General features: G+C 39.7%; 2 protein-coding genes across 2 annotated transcripts in view; one reads left to right on the top strand and one right to left on the bottom strand.

Annotated features, from left to right (window-relative positions):
• The first annotated feature begins 1,314 nt into the window (after positions 1-1,314).
• On the top strand, positions 1,315-8,210 carry lmod2b (leiomodin 2 (cardiac) b). Its single transcript, XM_059325820.1, has 6 exons — positions 1,315-1,774; positions 2,031-2,507; positions 3,790-4,050; positions 4,177-4,389; positions 5,491-5,940; positions 8,184-8,210. Exons 1-6 carry the CDS (start codon positions 1,499-1,501, stop codon positions 8,208-8,210), a joined length of 1,704 nt encoding a protein of 567 aa, XP_059181803.1. The 5' UTR covers positions 1,315-1,498.
• A 4,399-nt stretch (positions 8,211-12,609) lies between these two features.
• The window catches only part of waslb (WASP like actin nucleation promoting factor b), a 39,274-nt gene continuing 33,497 nt past the window's right edge, over positions 12,610-18,386 (bottom strand). Inside the window, 4 exon segments of the mRNA XM_059325821.1 lie at positions 12,610-15,174; positions 16,679-16,787; positions 17,474-17,944; positions 17,946-18,001. Of these exon segments, the coding sequence (XP_059181804.1) occupies positions 15,113-15,174; positions 16,679-16,787; positions 17,474-17,944; positions 17,946-18,001 (698 nt within the window). The 3' untranslated portion in view covers positions 12,610-15,112.

An 18,386-nucleotide genomic window follows, 5' to 3' on the forward strand; every position in this document is an offset into this window, starting at 1 on the left:
TGTACACAAGAGTCTGCAGAAACATGGTGGAAGAAAGTAAATATTGAGTTGATGGTGAGATACTTTGTATTGACTCATATTTGGCAAAGCAATTTTTGTTTACATGTAATTTGTAGTATGGTATTAAGTTGTAATTGTTAGTTGTTGTCCATTTAGAGTGACCAATAATACTTAGATGTTATTCATTAGCAACATATCCTGATAACTATTTAGATAATGCAATATTTTAGTGTATATTTAAGTTTTTCAAATGCACTGAGCAATAAAATACAACACATCTTCTTTGTAGCATTTGTGTTGTTTCCACAAGAAGCATGTGAATGCATCATAATCTGTTCTTTTATTATGTTCTCTGCCCCAAAGAGAAAAAGATTTGGAGTGATCACTAGTAAGGTCAATCTACTTTACATCATAAATCCTGTGATGAAACAGAATTATTCTATTGACATAATTCAGATCCCACACTGTGTTAAGTGTGGTTACACTGTGTTTGAAACAGCTAACACCATGCTAGCAGCTCTGTCAGTCTGTTCTTTCAGCTAAATGCTAACAATGACAATGCTAAAATACTGTTTAGCAATAACAATTTTGACAAAGTTCACTAATTAAGTTTAGTGTGTTAGCATGCTAACGCTAGCTTCTTTGCACCAAACACAAAGTGAGAACGATGGAAGATAATTTTTTTTGTTTTGCAAATTTAGATTTGCTTTTGTGTAGTGAAGCGACTGACAGAAATCATCACATCAATTTCATTAGTTGCAAACTGATAAGTTCAACTCATGAACACACTCTTTTTTAGCATGTTTATGCACAACACTGCCTTCGTCCTACATTAGTCCAGAAGTCACATATTCCATAACCTATAAACCTATCAAGCCTAAATTCTTCTTTGTCCCTGCCTCCATATTTATTTCTGCTATGTTATGCCAGTTTTAAAGTCATAAAACTCAACTGACAATAACAACAGCAAGCGTGCTATCACCTGGACATTCAGAGATCAAGCATTTTGTGCGATACATTGGGTCCAGCTGATCTGTTTTTGGCCATGAACAAAGCCACTCAGGCCGTGGTGACAGACTGCCACGCTGACAGGCTGCAGTCTCTGAGCTCACATGCTTTTTGTGTCTCTGTCTCAGAGCAGTGCCTCCCAAAAAAGACGCTGCATCATGGGGCCCACACTTTGGTACGTTCCCCTCTGATCCCTCTCTTAAGGCCTAAACAGCAGCTGGCGAGATTAGAGAGGAGAGGACACTGACACACACAACACACTCACAGCAACACTGCCGACCGGGACAGATCCAGTTCAGACTGGAGCGGGTACATCCAAACACCATCACTCGGACAAAGATCGCCTCAACTGGACTCCTTATGATCGTGGATTTCCAGCAACTTTACTGTGGACCTTGTGTTTTGTTGGAGCCTCTATCTCCAAACACCTACCTTATTTTGGGGTAGTTTAAACTCACACTGACTGCTCTGTGCTAATCACGCTTTGGTCATGAGCTGTTTCGGGTACCGCCGAGAGCTGAGTAAGTATGAAGATGTCGACGAGGACGAGCTTTTGGCTTCCCTCAGCCCTGAAGAGCTGGCTGAGTTGGAAAAGGAGCTGGCCGACATTGATCCTGACGCCAACGTGCCCATAGGACTCAGACAGAGAGACCAGACGGACAAGACCCCGACGGGCACCTTCAGCAGAGAGGCCCTCATGCAGTATTGGGAAAATGAGACTCGTAGGCTGCTGGAGGACGAGATAGGTGGAGGAAGCCCCAAACCGGTCAGTATTGACATCTAATTAGATTTACTTGGCATTTGTACAATGTGCCAGAGGCGAAGCCAGCTTGTTTGAAGTTATATCAGATGAACAACAAGACAGATTACTTAAAAAAGTTAAAAGCATTTGAAGTAGGGAAAGAAAATCATAACAAATCTTCCAGTTTGCTTAAAACCATCTGCGTTAATTTAGCTTCATAATATGAGTTTTTTAAAGAAAATAAATACTAATGATTCATTTTTTTAAAATCAAAACACAGGATGAAGAACAAGAGGAAGAGTGTGTGACAGAAGAAAACAGCGGAGAAGAGGACGAAAAAGATGTCGAAAATGAGAAAGAACAGAAAAAGCACAACACACAACAGGAGAAGGAAGAAGAGGAGGAAGAGGAGGAGGAGGATGAAGAAGAAGAAGAAGAAGAGGAAGAAGAGAGTGAGGAAGAAGAGGAAGCTGTCACAGAGGAGGAGGAGGATGAAGAGGAGGACGAGGAGGAACAAGATAATAAATTAAAGCCTGAACCCACAAAGGATTCTGGGGTGCTGACGCAACGGACCATCACCCCGATGCTCCTGAAGCCACAGAGGGTGGAGCCTATGAGACTGACTCCGCCTCCACCAGCTGTCGACCCGAACGCAACGGGCAACCCAACCATCGTCGATGACGCTCTCCAACGAGCTCTGAGCAACGACCCTGAACTCACTGAGGTTAATCTCAACAACATCGACGATATCTCACAGGTACAAAAACAGAAAAAAAATTTCACTGATGTAATCAAACCAGTGTTCCTGTGTTTGGTCAAAATTCTATATTAGCTATGACTTCCGAAGTGTGGTTTGAATTTGATCAGTGTTAAACATGCGTAAAAGGTATACTATCTCATTTATTTTGCTCTCAAATGCATAGAAATTACTACACCTGTGTTGTTTTGCTAAGTGGTGTACTTTCATTATCCCAAATATTTAGATCTTGGTGATTTTAACTATATATTTTAATCGGATTATGGATTTTAGTGATCAGACTTCTGGATCTTAAGTTATCAGAGAAACATAATGAGCAAATGTCAGCGGCAGCTGCCGAGCAGCATTGGAGAAACACTGATTTTTAACATGACACTGCTTATTCAGTGTTTTTATTGTTGTAATGAGCGGGTTAATGTGGTTTGGAGAGACCTCTGCAGGTAATTCAACTCCCAGCCAAAACACCCTAAACATCTTGATCTTAGGTTATAAGAAAAACAAGCTGAGCAAACATTGGCGGCAGCTTGGCTCGCAGTCTGGGCGTCACACTCTGAAACACTGATTTTTATCACCAAACTGTTTTATTCAGTATTCCTATCAGTTATCAGCAGGTCCATTTGTTTGTTGATGAGGAAACCTCTGCAAATAATACGGCTAAGGGCTGTAGTAGTGAACACAAAAATTATCTGTTTTTTTGTTTTTTACTATTGATTTGATTGAGTGACCTGAGTGGCAGAAAATGATATATTGTGCCTTTAACTTCCAGCTTGCTACCATCCTGCTCTTTACTGTTCAGCAACTTTTGATTGTATGCCAGCTTATTTCTAGAACCAGGCAACTTGCCATCATTGTGTAATGGAGCGCCTAGTTACATATTTGGCATGACCAATTTTCATGACTGGAAATATTAACAAAAGCATGGTGTTCTTAATTGTCAAGGTGTCTTTTTTCAGTGGGCACTTGGACGTTTATATCACCATGTGACAAGTACTATCTAAAAAGGTAATCTAAGTGCTAGATCGAGTGGCAAGAGCATGACCTTTGTGTCAACTTTGTAAACAATGTCCTTACTGAAGTGTTAAATGTCTTCAGGGCAGCTCTGGCTGCTATGTGCAGGTTGTGGGGGTTTCCCAATGTCCTTTAACTATCAATTTACCATTTAATAATTTATAAAGCTCCTCATTTCAAAAGGTTTTAAAGTGGTATGTTTTTTTTGTTGCAAAACAGATTAAATTATATTCTCTATGCTTAATTACTGAGGATATTCTATCTTACTTTTCAGGAAACCCTCATCCGATTTGCTGAAGCACTGAGGTCTAACACACACGTGCGGGTCTTCAGCCTGGCCAACACCCGAGCCGACGATCCCGTAGCTCTTTCCATTGCTAAGATGCTGAGGGAGAACTCATCCATCGTCAGTCTGAATATAGAGTCTAACTATGTTACTGGAAAGGGTGTGATGGCCATGGTTCAAGCACTTCCTGGAAACAACACCCTGACTGAGCTTCGGTTTCACAATCAGAGACACATGTGTGGAGGACAGGTTAGGTCTCCTCCCTCACTTCCCATTTTCACTCAAACAAATCTTCACTCAGCATCCACGCTCTGGTTAGCCGTTCTTCTTAATCATGTTTAACAATGTCTCCCTTCCTCAAACGTCACCCCACAGGTAGAGATGGAGATGGTGAAGATACTGAGGGAAAACTACACCTTGATCAAGCTGGGCTACCAGTTCAACCTGCCTGGCCCCAGGATGAGCATGACGGGGATCCTCACCAGAAACCAGGACCGCCAGAGACAGAAACGGATGCAGGAGCAGAGACAGCTGCAGGGCCAACTGGGATTACCAGATGGAGCCGTAAACCCCAGAACCACCGCGCTGGTACGTAACATTGCTCTGTTGTGAAAATACTAGTGCAGCGCCTGTTTAAAACAAAAAACGCTCGTTCAAACAACTTCACACTCAACACTGTGCTCCTAAGTCACCTACCAATATAATTTGCTTAAATTTAACATCTCCAGTCTCCCTTTCCTCATCTGTCCTTGAATGAATTGTAGCAAGCAGCATAGAGCTTGCTTCAAACTTTCTGGCAACACACAAAAACATTTTTTTAACAGCTCGATTACATATAAAGTCAATGTAAAGACGTGAGTAAGTGTGGAGTTTGCGGCATTCATGAATGACACAAATACCTGATATTTGCCTCATATCTTTGCACGAGTTAACAATTTTCAACACAGGCAGGAATTCTTTGTCAGAAAAGCCTATTAGCTTAAGATTTTTACATTTATTGATCCAAATGTGTTTCAGTTTCCACTGATGCTTCAACTGCCTCAAATCAAAATTGCATTGCAACTCCCATAAAACATCTCAACATGTGCAAACTCATTTTAGGACATTTTACTGTGCAACGTTTTTACACCTGCTAGTCTCTACATAAGCAAGTGCACTAACATTTTCTCCGTGAAATAGCTACGGATTTCGATTAACTCAAAATCCGTGGAATAGCCACGGAATCGCTCAAATTTCCGTGAAACTGACATGGATTTCGCTACAATGCATGTTAATGACAGTCATATCCCGTGGCTATTGGTTTGTTCCAAGTCACGTGACTTTCAAGGTCCCAGCGGTCAGAATAAAAAACATGGCGGACAGTTCTCTCATTTTTAGTGAAAAATCAATATTTTGACTTAGTTTCTGCATAAAAATGGATTTTGATCACATTTCTAGCGAGAAATATATGTTTTATTTTCTAAATATTCACTCAGTGAATGCACATAATCACTTTGTATGTTGGAATAGCCACGGGATATGTCTGTCATTAACTTGCATTGTAGCGAAATCCGTGTCAGTTTCACGGAAATTTGAGTGATTCCGTGGCTATTCCACGGATTTTGAGTTAAGCGAAATCCGTGGCTATTTCACGGATTTCTGTGAGACCATGTTAATTTGTAATGATCCATTTCTTCCGTCTATCTCTAGAAAGGAACTCCTCGTTCTTCACCCTACAGCTCACCCAGAGCCTCTCCTTGGTCCTCACCCAAACTGCCCCGGAATGACCTGGCTAAAAAACAGACCCCTCCTGCTCCTCCTCCTCCTCCCCCTCCACCACCACCTCCCCCACCTCCTCCACCACCGCCTCCCCCGCCACGGGAGAAGAAGAAGCCCACAAGGATGATTGCGGAGGTCATCAAGGCGCACGAGTCCGTCAGCAAGAAGGTGAGAAAAACAAAAGGTAAGAAGGGCAAGAAGGGGAAGGAGCCGGAGAAAGACGAGACGAGTAGCATCCTGAAGGAGCTCAAGAACGCGCTGAGGCCCGTGTCGGGGAACGGAAGAGGGGAGGAGGACAGCAGGCCGTCCACACCAATGAGGTCAGCCCACGACCAGCTGATGGAGTCCATTCGCAACTGCAGCGTTCGCAGTCTGAAGCGGGTGAGTGGATGATTTGTGCAACAAAAATTGTTATTTCTAATCTTGCTATCATTCATATTGTCTCCCTAAAACTGTATTAAAGATGGATTATTTTGAAATGTATTGAGATGCAAAAACATTCCTCCTCCACAGGCAGTTGAGCAACGTACTTAATGCAGAACTGCACTAAGTGCCTCTTCAGGCAAACTGAACAAGTAGGAAGTTTAATTTAGATAAGGATGACACAGAGTCAGTGGTGTCTGAGTCATGGTGTGTTCTGTCTCGACACTGGGGTGGGTTTACCACCAGCCAGCACAGTGCTATGATCACAATGCTCTGATCACAATGCTCTAACAGCCAGAGAGAAAGAGGTACAGAAAAGCCAGAATACAGCCAGTAATAATAATAATGGTGATGTCAGCCAAGATAGTCAAGTGTTATAGCCCTTAAGAGGAAGATAAGCTGACACGCAGAAAAAAAGGATGGAAAACAAAGACATAATTTAGGTTTATCCCATATATATTTAAACAGTATGTAACTTTTACCGTAAAGGAAATTAATGCATCTGAACTTTTTTCTTTGATTTTGGAGGAAAGAGTTAAGTATCACTTTGGCTGAAGCTTAAGCACAGCTTGTTACATTGTTAGAGTGGAAAATCAGCTCTGCCCTCAGATGGCGGGGTCTCCTAGCTGTGAAATTCCTGCCACTTAGTGAAGGTATTTATAGAAACTGTTCAGTGGAGCTTTGATAAAGACAGATATGACACGTTACCGCAGCATGCACCAACAACACACATCCAACAACACACATCCAACAAAAACAGCACACTAACACTTCATCTGTTGACACCGCTGCTGACGTCACCCACAGATTTGATGAAATGTCCCAAGTTTTCAAGCTTATCAAGAAGACTATATTTAAAATGTTATATTGAAAAAAACTCAAAAGTCTCTTTCAAATATTAAAAGAAGTGTACATGGGCAGCAGCAGGTTAGCTTAGCATAGCATAAAGATTGAAAACAAGGAGAAACAGCCTGGCTCTGTCCCATAGACGGTTAAATAAAAGTGGACATGATCATGGTGATGGAACTTTTTGGTTTGTGGAGTACTGTTTTGAATCCTTGAGTTTAGCAATTTGGCTATCGCCATCTTGTTTTCTTAGAGCCAGAGGTGACACACTTAATTGACAGCTAACGCTAGCCCTATCTAGCTTGACTGGTTAGAAAGGTGCATCCATAATTCACGCTAACTGTGATATTAATTGGGATGCTAATGTTAGCTAGTAAAAAACAGGCTTCAAAAAGTACTTACTGGAAAAAATTAGTAGCTGACTTCTTAGAGTGTCATTTATTACAAAATAACTCTGAACAAGGTATGTTTGGGTGGCAAAATGTTACAATTAACTTTCATGAACTAAAAAAACACTGTGTCAGAGTCAAAATTTTAAGATGAAAACACCCAAAAAGAAGTTCATAGCTATTTAAATGCATCACCACGCCTCTATCCTGATTGACAGGTGGCTGACCCGTCAAGTTAGTCCCGCCCTAAAGCATACGCTACTTTTTCATCTATTTTACTCTTTATGGGAACATAAATTACAAAATAAACATAATTCTGTTTTGAAGAAGACTTCTCATGGACTTTCATATGTTCTGACTTGTTTTTGCAACCAGTAGTGTTGCCCCCTGCTGGACATTAGAAAGAATGCAGGTTTAAGGAGATTCCACATTGGCTTCACTTTTCAGACCTGGAAGCTATGTGTACTTCTTTTATACAGACTATTCTCTGCCCAAAGATGACAAAATCTGCGAAACAACAAATCTAAAGCGCACAACAATTATCTAGGTATATTAAACCGGTTAGCTTTACACTTTAGGTTTTGTATTGATTAAACAAACCAGATATAATGTTTATGGTCTTTATGTTACACTAAGCTGGGCTAACCAGTTGAAACATTCTCAGCCAAAGTTTTATTCTGGCTCATGTACACTGCCAACAACCACTGCCAAGATTTGCCATTATAAATGACCTCCACCCCTTATAATAAAAGAGCCCATTTACTGGGAAATGTGGTTAGAAAACTACATTCTTGTCCCCATGGTTCAGAAGTCATAATTGCTAACTTTTGAAGTTACACAGTCATGACCACTGACTCATGTTCATTCCTCTCATTCCTCTCATTGTTGTCATTATCATATTTCTTAAAAAGCATCAATGCCTTCTTTGCTTGCATTTAAAACTGACAAAGTGTTATCACTTTTCAGGTCGAAGTTCCTCATCATCTACGATAATACAAGCAGACGTGAAAGAGGCCTTTTTGTTGCCATGGGAATTGGGGAGTCGGCGTAACGATGACAAAGGAGTGATGAAGATGAAAACATGTTGGGATTGCTGAGGAGGCAAAAACTGAATTCTTACTCATGAAAACAAAAATATGCTGGAAATTTGCACTGCAGTAATAGCTTTACAAGTGTTTTTTTTAAGTATTTAAGCCTAATTGGAAATGGTATTTGTCTTTTAATTTTGAATGAGTTGACTGAACTGTTTACTGATACGTTTTCTAATTCACTGTTTTCTTGTAAAATTGTAAATATGACCTGTTGTTGGTTGAATCATGTGTTTATTTCTAAATATAGCCATTTGGTGTTTACAATACTACTGGTGGGTGTATGTGGACTGTTTTCTTATTCTTTGGTTTCTGGATAAGTTCCATTTGAAAGAAAAGGGTCAAGCTGTTATGCAGCAGTGTTTTTATCAGTGAGTCAGCGCGCTGGTCAAGCACCACTGATGCATATTCCCACTCCGACACACTCCGACACACTCACAATACACCCACTCCAGTCAGCACTTATTAGAGCTGAGCTTTGGCGCACTTTGTTTGAACAATTCGCAATGCATGACAAGTGAAGGGAAAGAATAGACACTCATTACTGGTGCCACTGACATCACAGAAGAGACTTTAAACAGAAGTTACAAAAGCTGCATAACACAATGTGTTTAAGAAAGATTAAATAACACCATTTAAAAATGGACAATTGAATTTGTGAGCAGGAAAACACACAGTTTCTCTGTTCAATAGCCTAAGGGCAACTGGAGCTACAGCCATGAAGTAGCTTAAAATGGCTACTGTTAACCTAATGCTACCAAACTCATTACTAATTACTAACTGGGCCAGTTTGCTGACTTGATGACTCTCTATCAAGCTAACGCTAACACAATGTAACAGTAGCTCACTGGATATTTTCGGACCATTCTCTGTAAACCCTAGAGATGGTTCTTAGATCAGCAGTTTCTGAAATACTCAGCCCATCTGGCACCAACAACCATGACACGTTCCAAGTCACTTAAATCACCTTCCCCATTCTGGTGCTCACTTGTCTGTCTATATGCCTAAATGCATTGAGCTACTGCCATGTGATCGGCTAATTAGATATTTGCGTTAACGAACAGTTGAAGAGGTGTACCTAATGAAGTGGCTGGTTACGTTGAAATGACGTTAGCTATACCAACTTCCATCCAGCTTACGTCACGTCAGCATCACTACTGGTGTTGTAAATGCAAACAGAAAAAAAGCCATTCAGTGTATGTAGTTCTTGGGGATCTCCCCAGTGGGCAGTTCCTCTTAGAAAGTCCCAAGAAGTCTTCGGTCGGAAAAATCCATTAGCCACCATGAGCTACTGGTGCAACAGTAACATGTTACGTTTACCCCCTTAAAATACATCAGTAAAATCTCACCAGCATCCACATAACAGGTTAAAAGTTATAGGTACAGGAGTTAAGACTATTCTTGGTCGGTGGGATAACATGAGATGGACAAGACCCAAGAACCAAAGGATTTAGCCAATTAAGAGATGAAGATGCTTGGTCAAGAGAGATACACTGACATGACAGAAAGGGTGGGAGAGACTGAGTGAGGGAGATGATGACCCAAGGAGAGAGAGAGAGAGAGGTAGCAGTGTGGAAAGGAGAGACCAAGAGCATGTGGGGGGATGCTATTAGCATCCTAATCCTGGTCCTGTATTTGTTAATGTGTCTTGGAAGAGTTCCCTGACTCCTAAATCCACCGTGCAGCTGTTCATGGACAACACGGTCAGGGGCTCAAGGGTGGCAACAATAAGAAAACAACAGATTGCATTTTGGAAAATCATTTCCCAAAGTATACTGGATTTTTTAGAGTGATTTCCCACATTAAAGGCATCATTTCATCTAAAAAAATGGTGCTGGTTGATTTCAAGTGATCAAGTGCTTGTGAGAAGTTTTGACATTGAAGACCAAGATTTGCCTCCAGAACTTAACCTCTTAGATCCTGGTTTAAATATTCCTTTTATGATCTTCATGCTTGTTTGTTATTTTAAGTCAGTAAAAAAATAGTAGACAGTACCAGAGTTGGAAAAGAGGAAATATTGCTCAATAAAATATCATCCATAAGAAAAATCCAACCTCCTCAGCGGCCTTCCCAAATACAGCAGCTCAGTATACACAATGCATTCCTAAGACTAAGTGTCCTAAGAATAAAACTTCCTACTCAAGCACAGCACTTTGTCATATCTGTCAAACTGTCAATAGGGGGGTGCTTGCATAAAATCCATCCATAAAATGTTGAGACTTCCTGCTTGTAAATGGGGTCTTTGCACTCAGGGTGGTCACCACATTACACTCACATAGTATTCAAGATTATTTTCAGTATGGACAGAGGTTTTCATGCACCATGGGGAAAATACCAGTCTGTGAGCCACAACACAGCTGTTAAGTACGCAAGTTTACATGCAGATGTATACCACAGAGCTATAGAATATCCTTTAAGCTTCAACACTATTGGCTATTTGACCTTAACATTCCTTCACAATGTATGCACACAGTGTTGCTGATTTACAAATTAAAATTATTTTATTATTCAATTCTGAAGCAAAAAAAACAACAAATCTAGCTTTAAGTGCATTAAAAGGACAAGTTCACCATGATTGACCTAATATTTTAGCCTTGGTATACCCATACTGCCTTGCACGCTCGATTTCATTTCGAACCTGCAGACAGTCTGGTGTCTATAGCCATTTCTTAGCCCTGTTTTAGGGATCCAATCACAGAACAGGGAGGGATGGCAAGACGATGACGTGTACTATTGGACAGGCGGAAGCTTGTAGTTTTGTCCAATATGGCTGCAGCAGACGCGAAGCTCTCTTTCGATCTAGCTGTAGACAGTGTTCTAGATAGTTTAGAGCAAAAGTTTATTTTAAAAGAACAATGTTTGACTGATACGATTGGCTAAGAGCTACGTACAGACACTTTTGATAGACATTTGTAGCGCCCAATAAACGGCTCTGGAGGATCGTAAACCACGCCTCCTCTACGGAAAAATGAACTGGTAGCATCCAGACTATATCTCATTTGTGATATAGTCTGGCGTTAGCCAGGCTACTAATATTCTACATTATATTTGGGATTTTCTACTTAGCCAAGATGACTTATTGGCCATCGGGCTGCAATGCAAAAACAATAATTTTTGTAAAATTTAAATAATTATTTATTTAAATGACATGGGGGTCTAAAAGAATAACATTTGAATTGCAGGTGATATAGTTTAATATTGTAGCAATCATACCCTTACACAAGTTTCATTAGTCAAAAAGTAAACACTATGCTTGACAGGGTCAAAAGACAAATAGTGCTCCATCGTTTCTATTATTGCTTTTGTTTATGTTTATGTGTGTACTGCATGTGTTGGTTGGGGTCACTATGGAAGCAAGTAGCGCTGTTGGAAAGTGTCATACCTGCTCTAATCCCTCTCAAACTGCAGCACAGAGAGAACTGATACAGGCTCAGGGCGTGGTGTCAGCTGATGTGGACCATCAACTAAAAATAAATGGCAGAGGCATAGAATTGTTTGTGGTCATTATTGTGATGGCCACACTTAATTATAGGGTCAATTCTTGCAGTGACTTCTAAAAATATTATTGAAAGGGCAACTTTTAGCTCCTCACTTTTTCCTGGATGATGATGCACTTGCTAATTAAAGCTACTAGCTGTTCCTAGCTTTGTACCTCACTCACCCAGTTGTTTTTTTCTACCTGGCTCAGTGGGGGAAATGGTAGCAGTAAAGGGTGTGATAATCTTCTGCACAGCTGTTCCCAGATCTGTCCAACTCACTGTCTGGCTGTGTACTGCAGGTGATGAGGCCTATATTCAACACACACACAAATTACAAACTTGACAGACATGATTGTGTTCTCTTACACAAGTCTGTACACACCGTTTCTTCCTTAAAAGTGACAAATTTGAAAATTTTCAGGTTCATACTTGTATTTCAGGTTTCTACTAGAAAACATTTACATTATTTAATGTTGAAAAACATTTTTTTCTCACACCCGTCTGTCTTACGTGTACTTGTATTCACATACTTTACGCATTTCTTCTTGGATTACGCGTTCCTAGACCTGCTGTATAATCAAAAAAGATATGGAAATCTCACTTTTTACAATATAGGACCTTTAAAAATCTATATATCAACTTAAATCAAGGCTTACCATAAACATCTAGACTTCTAAACCCTTAAAAACAAAAAATTAAACCAGAGGTTTCACAGAAAATTATTTTTTATTTTCAAAATAATGGTTCCTAAAAACAAAAGTTTTTGGGAAGGAACATCCACAGTTACAGGCTGTGAAGGTAAAGGAAGCCCAAATACCAAAAGTATGTAAATATCAACCTTTTTATTGGAGTGTACAATGTAAGAGTTCATTATTTGACAAGTCTCACTGATAAGACTTGGTGTCCATAACATCTTATTAACCGAGTCACCTACAGAAGCTAACATCAGCGAAAACATGGCTAGGTTTTCCCCAAGAAGTATCTTGATATTTGACAAAAGAGGTCAGTTCTTACGTCAAACAAGTGGCAATTTGTCTCTCAAAGACAGAATTTAAAGAAGACACCAACATTCCCCTTCTGCAACAAGTGAAAATAAAGAAGCAAAACATTTTTAGAAGTCATTGTGTTATTTTTTTTCTGGATATTTGTTACAAAGCGGTAAACTAATAGCTCTCATGTGACCCACAACATGACAGCAATATTAGCATGCTAAAAATGCTATCATAGCAGCTGTAGGAAGCTTTTTGACACGACAGGAAAAAGGGTTAGCAGAGAATAACACTTTTAAAAGAGTAATTAACACGTTTTCCTCTTACAAATTGAAGATTGAATTTGTTAGCAAGAAAACGCTCTCTAGGCTAATTCAACACTCAGAGGTTTTGCTGCTACAGCCTGTTTGATTTGGTATGACAAGTTAGCTTATGCAGCTAACGCTAGCTAACTTTAGATAGAAGTAAGCCAACATTAGAATGACAGTTCCTTAATGACAGTTAGTGTTTTCTTTACGTTAGCTGCTTCTAGTACGGTTTTAGCATTTTTTTAGTGTTTATATTTTAGTGTAATTGTTACTTTTGGCTGCAGTAGCTGCTATTTAGCAAGTTAGAGTCTTTAAAAAGAGGCATCTGTATTCCTGTTTAGCTAGCAATGCAAGTAAAGAGTCTTCCACATCTAGCTATGATGTCATAACTACTGAAATAGTAGCTATACATTTTTATTTCTAACTTTTAGTATGTTTTGAGCCAGACTGGATGGGTTTACCACCCCAGGACAAGTCTTTATAGATGTCTTTTCTCAAAAAGCCGATTTTTAAATCAAACAAACAAATCGACATTTAATGTGTTGTCCTTTGTGACAAATCCAGCTTTAAATCAACACATAGCAAGATTTATTGGGAGATATTTTTTAGTTTGAATAAAATACATGTTGACATCCGACTATTCGGTCTTTGTAGGGAATAATTGACCACGGTTTGAGTTATTTTTATTAAGCGATTCCTATATTACACCTCATGATTTACTAGTTAGTCAAGAACATATTGATACTTGTTTGAATAATGCCATGAATATAGTGTTTCTTCCTATGTCAGCACAGGAAAAACGCTACTTTAGCTCTGCTGTTTCTGTACAGTAACTTAGCATATGGACCCATTATTAGCATCAGGTGTGTAAAACTAAAAATATCTTTATTCCTAAAGCTTTGTATGATGAATAACCTGATTTAAACAAACAGGCATGTATTAATACTCTGCTTGCTATTGTAAAAAAAAAAAAAAACATAGAAGAAAAAGAAAGAAAAAAAAAATTCAACTGAATCTGTAGTGTGACAGTGATAACAAAAAGAACTAAAATTCACAACGGATAGCCAGCAATAACACTGTGGGCTACCTCAATGTATGTAGTGTGGTGAGTTAAAATGCTTAATGTCCAAGTGCCTCATTACTTAAAGCATATGTATGTTCCGTAATGATACAGACCTGAAAATGTCCTGTATTCATGCAGCGAGTCTCCTCTTTCAATCTGTGCAAAAATATAACAAGACTCAAACTCTGGAGCAAATTTACAGTCGACAGCAAATGAAGCTAAATATTCCAAAAAGAGCATTTTCCTTTTTTTCTTCTTTGTTTTTAAGAAAATATGAGTGCTAAACTAGGATCATTTGAATAAGTAAAAATAAACTAGAGAGCAATAGGGTATGAAAATAGTTTTTTTTTTCCTCCTGACGAACAATGAAGACACGATTGATAAAGGATTCGGGGCGACTAAGCCCTCCCTTCAATCACTGACCAAAAGAAATAGATCATTCAACTCTAAGAGACAACTTGATGTAAAATTGCACGTGTTAAATCTGGGAACATGGGAGAGAGTGACAGGAAGGGAAGGTGTGCGATGGGGGTCAACAGATCTGAAAGATGGCTGAGCGACAGATGGAGGTGATCAACATGAAAGAGTCGGGGGCGTGGGAGGAGGAGAAAGAGATGAAGAGAGACGGAAAAAGCAGAACACAGTTAAAATGAGATATGTGACATATCACTATCAAGGGACCGAGACGGAGCCGATAGACTGGACACAGACATGATGGAGATAAAGTAACAACAACCTAAGATATGAGAATGACAAACATTTACAGATTAAATGAGGTATTGCACAGATTAATAATAAAAAAAAAGCATAAAGGCAACAAAAATATACAGCAAATTGATAGAACATTTACATTTAGAATTTTTGAAGTTAAAGATTTCTTTTTTTTTTTAGAAAGACAAGAACTATTTTAGTGTCATAATCATCCATGGGTTGGGGAGGGACAAAAAAAAAAAAAAGACAAAATATCGCTAGTCCTCCCATTCATCATCATCCTCAAAGTCCTCGTCCTCGTCATCATCATCGTCCTCATCTGTGGAAGAGAAGAAGACTTTCACAAGAAGGGTACTGGAAACAACTGAAATGTTGCTCAATCATAAAATACACTGAATTAATTATCCTTTTGGATAAATAAAGGCATTTTCAACACTTCCTTTTCCAGCTAACATTAACATGCATTTGTGACGGCAAGAATACCATTAATGAAATAGAGTTTTCTGTCGGTTGAAGAGTTAACCTTTTATATCTTCTTTGAAACAATTTTAAAGGGATATTTTGGATTTAATTAAGTGGGGTTGTGTGAGGTAGTTTTCCATCAGTTTAGAGAAGCAGACGTTTGTGTAATCATGTGACTTTGGCGTTTTAAAGGGTAAGTTAGGATTCACCAAAGTCACATAATAACACAAACCTATTGATGTCACTGGTAGACCAGCAAATCATTGTGCGCTAAAACTTAAGGAGCTGGTTTCTCTAAACATTTTTAACCCATTGACGCCTAAAACTTCCTGTAAAACCTCTGGGCGATTTTAAAATCAGCCCCTAAAACCTGAAGTTTTTCTGGAAATTCAACAGAAGTGTCAACGCTTCCTACTAAATAATAGATTTTTCAGCCTCTGTAGCAGATAGAAATGAAATTCAAAAAGTATTTAAGAGTTTATACAAATACTACAAAATAACTTCCAGGCTTCAATGGGTTAAATCCTTACTTCATGGTGTTGAAGCTGGCTCTTCTGTCTGTACATGCTTTGTTTGATGATGTTCTGACTGTGACTCTATTTTTATGTTCTCTGTTGTTTTTAAATGATTGTCTGTAACTAACTGTGCTGCTGCCTGTCTTGGCCAGGACTCTTTTGTAAAAGAGATTTTTAATCTCAATAAGACTTTCCTGGTTAAATAAAGGTTAAATAAAAAAAATAAAAAAAATGTTTTTGTCAATGAAGTCTACAAAGGGAGGTCTGACAGCAAAGTAGAGCAGTGAAAATATTCTACATATACACTACAACTGATATTGATTTATTTAAGTGGCTCAAATGTGTTTGACTGCCGCCCTTGTCCTCAGCAGTACATTGTTGCCCTGTCCTCCTGCTGCTTCTGCAAACTGGGGATGTGTCAACTGGCACCTACTGTAGCTAATACACTGACTGTGGTACCACATACAACACCACTTCAAAACACCATCTCTGAGGTATCCCTTTAAGGGAAGAGTTGTTTTTCTTCCACTGAGAGGCTTCAAGTGGTAAAAAAGGAACCACAAGGTTATTCACGGCTGATGAGGAAGTGGTGAAAGTCTGTTTTCTATTTTGCTGACTGTGTCATCTGACATACAGTGAATGACTCAAAGTCTGAGTGCCTGTGACTGGTTTCAAGCTGCATTTTTAAAGGTTGAAGAGGCAAGGTAAACATAACTCAGCTCAGAACAAGTTTCTTTAGAGTTCTTTAGTTTCTAGTAAGTGAATGTAATATAATGTTAAGTAAAGTTAGTTTCAAGGTAATTGCTGCAGTATGTAAACATTCCTGTGAATTGTGTTTGTGTGTACCTGAAGAGTGGATAGCCTTGCTCCGTTTCTGCATCACCTCCATCAGGGCCCCGACGATGCCTGCTGAGGGGGCGGGGGTGGTAGGGCCTGAATCTGGATTGTCATCCCGCTGTAAAGAAGACATCATAATCATCATCAAACAGGAAATTCTAAATTAAAAAGACAGTTTGCAGAATCAAACCATTAAATTATAGCCATTTGGATTAAATGTTTAGGAATAATTGGTCAACGCAATTTAGGGGGACCAAATTATGGAATACCTTTTCCCATCTGGCAAAGGACTCCATCTCTGTAAAATGCTTCAAAAGATGTCTAAAAGCTCATTTAACTGCTGTTTTAAAATTCTAATTCACACACAAATACACTTTTTTAACATGTTCATTTTGGTTTTTAATTGTTTTTGTTATTGTCATTATAACTTGTTGATGTTATACATTTGCTTTTTCTATTATCAGTTTATTACTTTCTAAGAACTATGAAATTTTAGGTGGAGGCTTTAAATAAGCCCATCTGCGTTTTCTGCCTCTCCCTGCACTTTACATTATATAGATAGATAGATTACTTTATTCATCCCCGAAGGGAAATTCGGTATTATATGTTATCTTTGTCATTTTATGTTTGTTTGTTTGTTTTTACTCTTCCTGTAAGTCGCTTTGGATAAAAGCGTCTGCTAAATGACTAAATGTAAATGTAAATGTAATTCTAACAGTGCAAATAAAATAAAACATACATAAAAGTTCAAGTTAAAGATGATCTGATTGAGAGGTGTGTTGTGTGTAACGAACGAATACTGACCGCTTTGAGTTGGATTCCTTGTCTGATTTGGTCCAGGAGTGCGTCTCTGCCGGTGTTGGACACGGGCCTCTCCTTCTGCTCCACCTTCTTCAGCTGGGTGCCTTCTCTGATCTGACTCAGCAGTGCCCCTTTGCCCAGACCGCCGTCCCCTCCGTTAGCCTCCGTGGGCAGCGGCGGAGGAGCGGGAGGTGGAGGGCCAGGAGGCGGAGGAGGAGGAGGGGGAGGAGGCGGTCCTCCGCCACTGGATGATGGAGGAGGAGGTGGTGGGGGAGGCGCCACAGGAATTGAGGCGTGGGCCGGTGGAGGGGGAGGCGGGAGAGAGCCTCGGCTGGGCGGCGGAGGCGGCGGCGGGGCGGACATGCCCGGTCGGGATGGAGGGGGAGGAGGGGGCGCAGAGATGGGAGCTCTGGAGGGGGGAGGAGGCGGCGGGGCACCTCTGCCCCTGGCGGGAGGAGGGGGGGGAGGGGCTGAGCCGTGGTGGGGGGGGTGGGGGAGGAGGGCCGCCTCTGGATGGAGGGGGCGGAGGAGCTGCGGAGAAAAAGAGAACGTTAAAAAAGAGCAAAGTTGTGATCATCATTACGCATCACTCAGAGGTCACACTGCAGCCGCAAACAACACTCAGATCACGTTTCAAGCATTTTCAAACTTTTCCAGCATATTACAGCTGTGATAAATTACATTATGTAATGTTTTTTCTTTTTATCCTTTGTATTATTATTGTATATACAGTACAGGCCAAAAGTTTTAGAACACACCAACTTTTCCAGAATTTAATTGAAAATTATGCAGTTTAATGTCTCAGTGTACTCTGAAATTAATGCACATTTGCAACATTTAAAATTCTTTATTGAGCATGATAGTGTTTTGAAAGTAAAAAAAAGATTCAAAATCACATTTTATGTTGGACTAAAGG

This window comes from Centropristis striata, chromosome 22 (genome assembly GCF_030273125.1).
Source record: "Centropristis striata isolate RG_2023a ecotype Rhode Island chromosome 22, C.striata_1.0, whole genome shotgun sequence".
NCBI lineage: Eukaryota > Metazoa > Chordata > Actinopteri > Perciformes > Serranidae > Centropristis > Centropristis striata.